Below are 8,919 nucleotides of genomic sequence, written 5' to 3'. Positions count from 1 at the left end.
TTTGCACCCTCCGAACAAACGGTCGTAGTTCGGGACATATTTAACTTATCGCTTAACCGAAGAGATTGTATGAGAGAGGTCCGCTTGCTGATGATTTTCATGTAATTGTGTGTGGTTTGACCCAAAAATGACTGATTTATGACGAGTTAAACACAGAGGTAAATTGTGAAAAAGGCAATTCGGATTTTGATAAATTAACATGGGAGCTAATGGGGCAGTTTTCTGTGCCTAGTGCCAAACAAATGCTCATAACTCTAAAACGAATTGATCAAATGATTAGATATCCCGGCGTGCCAGAAAGGACAAGATTCTCTCCCATTAAAAATTTAAATGGAGCTTCTACATGAAGGCCTAAGGATTTTACAGCAGTTTATCCAGGAGAGTTTTGATCATTTTTCATGCCTGCACACACTCTAACTCACACTCTAACTAGCAGTTGTAATTGGAACGTCTCTCACGTGATAAACGAGGGATTACGTAGAGATTCCACGCGAGTATTTGTGAGGTCGTTGTTAGGGTAACTATCGCCTTGGTAACTGTAAACTGATTAACCTATATAAGTTCGCTAGCTAGTCAGATGACTCATATACGCGCCATAACGTGTGTAAGAACATCGATCATTGATATTGTTCATTGATATTGTTCATTGATATTGTTCATTGATATTGTTCATTGATATTGTTCATTCAGAACAAACAACCTTAAGTTGATTATGGACTACAAGACAATGTTCCGGGATGTGCTGGTGAGGTCTCAGACCTACGAGAAGGAGCTGCAGCAGCTGGAGGCCAGCAAGCACCGAGCCCTGGAGGAGATGCAGCAGATGTTCGAGGCCGAGCTGGAGGAGACGACGCACGAGTTGGACCAGGTGAGGGCGCTGTGGTGCCGACGGCTCGGCCGCACGGCCACGTCCGTCTCCCGTCTCTATAGTTGCCAGGTTCGCGGTTTTCACGCCAAAAATTCTGGGGTCGCGGGATGCGGTTTTTTGGGGTACTTTTGAGTTGGGCCACCGCGGGAGTTACAAGTCAACACAAAGAATCGATCGCGATATAATACTTAATTTGTCTCCATTTTAAACACTCGCCACCCAGCCGTCAACAACTTTTGGCTTTGGGCTAGTTTAGGCTGCTGGAGGGCGGGATATTTTTGTAGGACCTGGCAACCCGGCCCGTCTCACGTTTTCTTGAACCGTCCACCTAGTTGCGAAAACGTTCAGACTCCGTGTTTGGCTTGCAGCTCTGCTGGGTGCGTTATTGTAATCGGATATGTGACATCTGTAATGTAATAATGTATCACATGAAGTAGTTACTTGGATTTCCCCGCATGATGATGATTGAGCCGCGGCCATTTTCCTCCGCTCGCTGTCTAAGCGGTCGGTGATCAAGCGCGCTGTAATAAATCGCTGTTTTCATCGGTTTGTAGGAGCTTCTTCCCACAGTTTTGGTAATACAGTATGGCAATTGAATGAGCGCTTTCTCTCATCCCGTTTACTTCGCGTTTGGACCGTTCAAAAACATCGCTGGGCTGTTCAAAAGATATTAATAGATACGTGGACGGTTACATTATATTCTTGTTTATTGTTTCCTGAAGTTTAATCCCAGTCTGTACAGTTTAAGGTAGTTTTTTAAGGGTCCCAAGACAACGTGTTGGTCCGATGAACCATGATCACGGAAAAGAAATACTAGCTACGTGCTGAAACTAGAGCACATTTCTTGATCACAAGATTTCCTTTTGTTTTAGGTTAATTGCATTTAAAAAATTTAAATGTGAATATATTTGGACTGGCTTGATCAAATTTGACAATTAAGGCATCTTTTTTTGTTATATTGTGCTGCATCTAATAAAACTATTTTAAATGTGATTAAGTAATGTTGAAAAAAATGTCCAAGTCACTACATGAAGGTGATGCTACGCTGTAATATTCGTTTTGGAGATGTGTGCCACATTGTGTCAGTGTTGAAAATAAACATCTGTTAGTCTAAGTGGTTTTAGTTGAATAGAGAGCTCTGGGTAATGTATTGTACTGTGCAGGAGTGCTTTCAAGTCTGTGTTGGTAATGAGTGAGTGTTTCCGCTTTGCCCCAAGTGTTCTGCTGAGTGGTCCGTAGAGCAATTAGCAGCAGAGACAATATACACTTTGGTTGTGTTTGCTTTGGTATATAGAGCCCTCATTGGGCTACAAATCCAACTATCGTATACACTGAGGGTCCCGAAAGGTTCGTCCAGCATGTATGTTTACTTCGGAGTTTAGTACTGTCATGTGATCATTCAAGATCAAGGTCTCCAAGAAGAACAGACCCTTAGGAAAATGTGTAACACTTGGAGGGTCCCTTGACTGCCGACTGCTTAGTTTGTGCCATGGTACCAGCAGGGTGTTTCTCTCTTCTCCCCAGTGCCGTGACAAGTTGCAGCAGCAGGAGCGCGAGTTTGAGGAGACTAAAAATCAAATGGAGGCGGAAAGCAACTTTGAGCTGGAGGAAATGCGCGCCCAGTACGAGTGCAGGCTGCGCGAGGAGGAAGAGAAGCACTACTATCTCGTGGACACGGCGGCATACAGAAAGGTCAAGGTTGGTGGCGTCTTTCACAACCCTGCGCTCGTATATTGTTTCCATCACGCATCCCCACTCGTTTTTGTTTTAAAGGCCGGGGGGAATTTCTGGCCTTTCTTTGCGTGAGCCACGGCTTGACGTGCCTCTGTGTCTCTCTGTTGATGTGAATGGTGCAGATTATTGACCTGGAGAACAAAATCAAGAACAAGAACCTGGAGATCAGTCAACTAATGGAGTATAAGCAGAAGCTGCAGGAGGATGTCCAGTCACGGGACAAGGACATCGTGGCCCTGAAGTCGGAGATCCAGGAGAAGGACATGATCATCCAGGACAAGGTGGGGGGTCGTGCAGGCACCACAAGGCCAGCAAAGCTACTGACATTTTAGTGTGCACCACAACTGTTTGCCATTATTTGTTGAGGACCTGGCTGTTACTAGAGGGCTTGAAAAGCAATTAATACAGCCGGAAGCGCTTAACGAACAGACCTCCAAAGGTCTTGGCTCCGAGACCTGTGCTGTGATTTTTATAGTCGATTGGCTTTGTAACTTTCTCAAAATCAGAATTGGGTTTTTCACAATTTGCCTCTGTGCTCGTTCAGGCACCACACACACGCATACATATACACACACACACACACACACACACACACACACACACACACACACACACACACACACACACACACACACACACACACACATCTCTCTCATACCCACTCCACACATACATACATACATCTCTCACAGACACACACACACACACACCTCTCATACAAACTCCACATACACACAGACACACACATACATACACCGCACTTAGACTTAGACAATCTTTATTGTCATTCATTGTACACAGGTGTACACAGAATGAAATTTCGTTGCATTTAAGCTCGCACGGAGTATACAGAGGAAAGTTATTGATAGTATCACAGAATTTAGATATAAAATATATCAATAGATTTTTTAGTAACCCAGGTTTAAGATTTAAGATTTCAAGAATGTGACCGTTGGCATCATCTTTCAAACCCTCTAGCATTTCCTTCAGGAAATGCAAATCTAGTTTTATTGATGTAAATCAGTGGCATATTTATTTTGAGGATAAAAAGCACATATTGTACATGCATTACAAAAATGTGGTTTACTAATGTGGTGTCTTTTATTAAGCTAACCACAAGATATTCAGAAGTGAGCTGTGTACTGTATTGGGCAGTAGATGAGAGGGGGTTCTGTTCCCTGCAGGAAACACACATTCAGGACTTGGAATGGAAGTACCAGGACCTGGAGAAGACTAAGATTGAACTGGATGAAAACCTTAAACATCTGAAGACCCAAATCGAGCCGAGAGAGATTTACCTCAAAGAGACGGAGAAAAAGATCCGGGAGGTAGGAACTGTGTTTCATTATACACAAACTGAATGGATCTTGTCCAGGTCTCTGTGAGAGTCACGGCATTTAATTAACGTCATTTAATTAAAGTAATTCTCTTTTTGGGAGAATCTTCAAGCACCCTTACTTCAGACACCTTATTGGAAACCATTACAGTATATGACTTCCACAGAACCAGAAAATAATTAACATGCATTTATGCAAAAATTTACACATAGTATTTGAATATAGCAGACGTGGTGTATTAATGAGTAGTAAGTGTTAATGAGGGACGTGGTGTATTAATGAGTAGTAAGTGTTAATGAGGGACGTGGTGTATTAATGAGTAGTAAGTGTTAATGAGGGACGTGGTGTGTTAATGAGTAGTAAGTGTTAATGAGGCTGTTTTTGGTGTTTTTGTTAGATGACGGCTGCGTTGAAGCAGTACAAGTTGCAGAACATCCAGCTACATGTGAGCAATGATGAACTCAAGCGGATACTGAAAGCTAAAGAAAAGGAATTGAACACAGAGAGGCAGAAGGTGAGTGTAGCCACGCCTCCCAGGGGGAGTGTAGCCACGCCTCCCAGGGGGAGTGTAGCCACGCCTCCCAGGGGGAGTGTAGCCACGCCTCCCAGGGGGAGTGCTGCCACGCCTCCCAGGATGTCACACCGCAGTTAAACCCAGGTGTCCGGTGCCACACACCTGCATTCATCTTGCTTGGGACTCTTGCATGCTGTAAAAATGTTTTGCAGGCTTAATTTGGACCATACTGGATGTGTGTGTGTGTGTGCTTGTGTTTGTGTGTGTGTGTGTGTGTGTGTGTGTGTGTGTGTGTGTGTGTGTGTGTGTGTGTGTGTGTGTGTGTGTGTGTGTGTGTGTGTGTGTGTATGTGTGTGTGTGTGTGTGTGTGTGGGTAACCTAGGGCAATAAGTTAGAGTGGTGCTTCTGTTTCTGTGTTTGGCCTTGTTTCCATGTTAATTTCCTAATTCAGACTTAGAGATTTGCCTTTGTTATTTTTATTGATGTAATACGTTATATATGCAAGAAAGTACTTCACAATTCCCCCCACCACACACACACACACACACACACACATACACACACATACACACACACATGCAGACCAAACCCTGCCTATAATAGCTTTGATTTCCCAGGTCAAGAACGGCGAGACCCTGGGCTGCAGGATAAAGACGGACATCATTAACTGCATTAGGGTATTACAAGAACCAAAGAAGTTAAAGGAAACTGTCCGCAAGCTGTATGAACATCATGTTCAAGGGTCTGATGTGGTGAGATGAACACACAACACACAACACACAACACACAACACACAACACACAACACACAACACACACACACACACACACACACACACACACACACACACAGCTCAGACCATTCATGTCTGGTTTTTGTTTACAGTGCCAGGAGGAGAAAGTCAGTGCAGACGTCCAGTCTGAGTTCCGCAGGCAGAGGGATTATCTCGAGAAGAAGGTGGCATCCCTGACCAGGAAGCTGGCTGAAAATGAACAAAAGCACAAATCACGCTATGACAAGCTCGCGGAGGTAGCGCCGACTTCTCCTTTAGTGTTGGCTTCCCAGTCCTGTTTCTTAAATGGGATGATCTCCAACGACTTTCTAAGACGTATTTTAGTTACTGCACGTGGTAGTCTGTGTCTGAGTAGGAGTGACCGTCTGCTTTTGCTCGCCACGCAGGAGAACTTCTTGCTGATCAGGGAGATCAATGAGCAGCGGTTGGCCCAGGATCACGTCAAGAAGCAAACGCGTGCCATCCAGACTCAAGCCAGAGGGACCTTGTCCAAGAGCTCCACCCACCACAAGAGTAAGTGGAAAAAAATGGGGGCAGACAGCTGTTTTGTTATGACCAATGTAGTTCTTACAACTAACATTTCTCTCATCCTACACATACTAAGACTTTCTCATACTTTGTATTAGCGGCATAATTCAAGGATGTCTTTTCAACACTGGAAGGTGCTATTTATATGGCTGTATTATTAGCAGCGTAACAGTCAAAGGCTGCTTATATAAAAACTCCCCCCTTCCAGTATCTTACTTTTTGATTCGTTGTCACCCTGTGACCACAGCAATGGCAGAGAGGGCAGTTACGCAGCTGACCTCGGAGGACAAGACCGAGCAGAAGATCCAGTTACGGCGACCCAAGATCGAGAGGCTGAAGCTTCGTGGCCAAGGCCTTTCTCCGCCCCTCCCGGCCCTGTCGCCTAGCACCAAACTGCCCGCCCTCAAACTGCCCGCCCTCAAGCCGTGAGCACCGTCCACATCAATTCCACAGCTTCAGATGTGGACGCCAGAATTGTCATTTTATTATTGTTCTTTTTTTATTGTATAATAAAAACAGTGCTTGCAATGGTATGATTTTGGTACAGTTTATTTCTAGATTGCAGATTGCAAACTGGATTTCTAGACATTCTTATACTGAAATATGTAAATATACAGAATTTTTAAATAAAGGCAAGTCTAATATATATATAATTTATAAAAATATAATATCTAATATATAAAAATGTATAACTAATATTAATTCTAACAATAGAGGAATGTTCTGAATAATAAAATAGTACGAATTTCAGTAAATAGTGCATATTTACTCTCGGAAACGAGAACCAGCAGGCTTGCCTGAAACGCTACTCCCACATGATGACAAGCTCAGTTTAGGAAAAATTGAGGACTCTAAACTTCCTCCAACTTAATGAGGACAAAACAGAAGTTCTCCTCCTAATCTAATGCTTAATCTCGCAGACTATCCCATTACACCTGGCTCAGTAGCCAAAAACCTAGGCGTCATACTCGACTCCGACCTATCATTTGATAAATACATAGATAATACTACTAGGATAGCTTTTCTACATCTCCGCAACATTGCCAAATTAAGAAATGCATTATCACAGGATGATGCAGAAAAATTGGTGCACGCCTTTGTTAGCTCCAGATTAGACTACTGTAACTCACTACTGTCAGGATGTTCAAATAGGAATCTAAATAAACTTCAAATAGTTCAAAATGCCGCAGCCAGAGTTCTGACCAGAACTAGAAAATTTCAGCATATCAGACCAGTCCTATTAGTCTTGCGTTGGCTCCCAGTTAAATTCCGTATTGAATTTAAAATTCTTTTAACTTATAAAGCACTGCACGTGCTTGCTCCTGAATACCTGCAGGAACTTATTTCCTATTATGAACCCTCACGTCCACTAAGATCACAGGGTGCTGGTCTTTTATTAGTTCCACAAATTAATAAGGTAACAGCAGGGGGAAGAGCCTTTTCTTATAAGGCCCCCCAGCTTTGGAACAACCATCCAAAATGCGTCCGGGACTCTGACACAGTCACAATCTTTAAGTCTAGGTTGAAAACCCACTTATTTAGTTTAGCGTTTGATAATTAATATCCCCCCTTAGATAAAGGTGTAGATCCAGGGGTTCTTAGACGAAGGGTTTTATGGTAGACTGGGGCGCTGGTGCTGTCATCCTGTCATTGCTCGTGGTCACTCAAGTTTGTTGACAGTCCAGTGGATGGATGCCAATGTCTCAGAATGCTCCCAAGTCTATGTTACCTTCTGGTTCTGACTTTTTATCTAGGCTGTAATAATTTTACTTAGGCAAGGCAAGGCAAGGCAAGTTTATTTATATAGCACCTTTCATACACAACAGTCATTCAAAGTGCTTTACAAATGAAAAGAATATACAGAAAAATGTAAAAACAATAGATTTAAAAGAAATTAATCACATAAAAAAATAGAATAAAATAACATAAAATGTAAAAAAGTAAAGTAAATAAGATAATAAAAAAGTAAATAAGATCCACGCTCTCTCATACAACAAACACTGACACAGAGTGCGACCTTCACTCTCACTGGTTGTCTGCGAACTGTGTGCTCGTCGGCCCACAGTTATGCGCGGCCACCCGGTGCTCGACTCCCAGCCGAGGGTGCAACTCCCAATCACTCAGTTACCCTGCCTGGTAACCACCAATGGTGCCACCTGTTGTGACAGAAATGATTGATTATTGACTAATCATCATTGATTAGATCATTTTTAGTTATTATAAGAGATCATTATGAACTTTATGATTTAGGACATGTCCATTCTGACTAAGCAGAAGGACTACAATAATGAAGTAGTGTGTTTCAGTGTAATCATGTACTTATGTTCAGTTCATATTATGCATGTGTGCTATACTGTGACCCAGGTCAGGGAGAGTGCTGAGGGTAAGAGCACTCTGTTAACTGGTAGTCACTAGGCTACTAGTCTTGGGTCATTTAGCTTTCTCTGTGTTCAACTGATACATCAGTTGCTTCCGCTAACTCTAGGGAAGTCCATATTAGGAGATACACACATGTGAGACAAAGTAGCCTGCTGGATGCTTATGTTTTGGAACATGCTGTGCTAAAGATAACCTGCTGTTAGAACTGCTGAATTGTGTTTAAGATTGTATATAAGCAGGGGGACTGCCCCCCTGCCTTCAGAGTTGTCATGCTTGAATGAGACTCTCGTGTCTGTGTCTGTCTTGTGTCTGTCTTTGTCCTATATATATATTTATATTTTTGTAATAAATTAATCATTTAACCACGTCTGAGTCCTCATCCATTTAGTAGAAAATTTCCACGACACTGTATACCCCCCGTGGAGTTTGACCGCCAAACCTCTCGACCCTTGTAGAGTGAGATCCCCTGATCCTGGCGTCGCCCCCTGATCTTGGCGTCTCCTGTGTATACACGTACCAGGAGAGAAATCACAACCTCTGCAATAAGTTTCTGCTGAGGAGAGAGACAAAGTTTAGTTTAACTAAAAGCAGATCTAAAGAGGGAGCAAAGATAAGAAGATAAAAATAAAAAATTAATATTAAACAAAAAGGAAACAAACACAATAAAATCTAAAATAGCAAGCATGATTAAAACAGTAGATTTAAAGGAAGTTAAATTAATGAAGATAAAAGTGCCGTTACAGAGTAAAGGTAATTAAACTGAGCT

The 8,919-nt window shown here is 42.6% G+C and overlaps 1 protein-coding gene across 2 annotated transcripts; it reads left to right on the top strand.

Annotated features, from left to right (window-relative positions):
• The first annotated feature begins 637 nt into the window (after positions 1-637).
• LOC143523317 (uncharacterized) lies at positions 638-6,198 on the top strand. 2 transcript variants are annotated; one of them, XM_077017704.1, is made up of 8 exons: positions 638-868; positions 2,393-2,566; positions 2,725-2,883; positions 3,787-3,930; positions 4,337-4,453; positions 5,071-5,205; positions 5,339-5,482; positions 5,633-6,198. In XM_077017704.1, exons 1-8 carry the CDS (start codon positions 713-715, stop codon positions 5,870-5,872), a joined length of 1,269 nt encoding a protein of 422 aa, XP_076873819.1. In that variant the 5' UTR covers positions 638-712; the 3' UTR covers positions 5,873-6,198. The 2 variants fall into 2 exon arrangements, with proteins under 2 accessions (XP_076873819.1, XP_076873820.1); XM_077017705.1 differs by lacking the exon at positions 638-868 and adding an exon at positions 879-1,245.
• Positions 6,199-8,919: the final 2,721 nt, after the last annotated feature.

This window comes from Brachyhypopomus gauderio, chromosome 9 (assembly GCF_052324685.1).
Source record: "Brachyhypopomus gauderio isolate BG-103 chromosome 9, BGAUD_0.2, whole genome shotgun sequence".
Classification (NCBI taxonomy): domain Eukaryota; kingdom Metazoa; phylum Chordata; class Actinopteri; order Gymnotiformes; family Hypopomidae; genus Brachyhypopomus; species Brachyhypopomus gauderio.
This window is presented reverse-complemented; position numbering and strand designations above follow the sequence as displayed.

Bases quoted from the DNA above. Each gene is read 5' to 3' on its own strand.
- LOC143523317 (XM_077017704.1), top strand. From the start codon at position 713: ATGGACTACAAGACAATGTTCCGGGATGTGCTGGTGAGGTCTCAGACC. The intron at 2,884-3,786 runs GTGGGGGGTCGT...TGTTCCCTGCAG, and splicing joins ACATGATCATCCAGGACAAG to GAAACACACATTCAGGACTT. The intron at 5,206-5,338 runs GTGAGATGAACA...TTTTGTTTACAG, and splicing joins ATGTTCAAGGGTCTGATGTG to TGCCAGGAGGAGAAAGTCAG.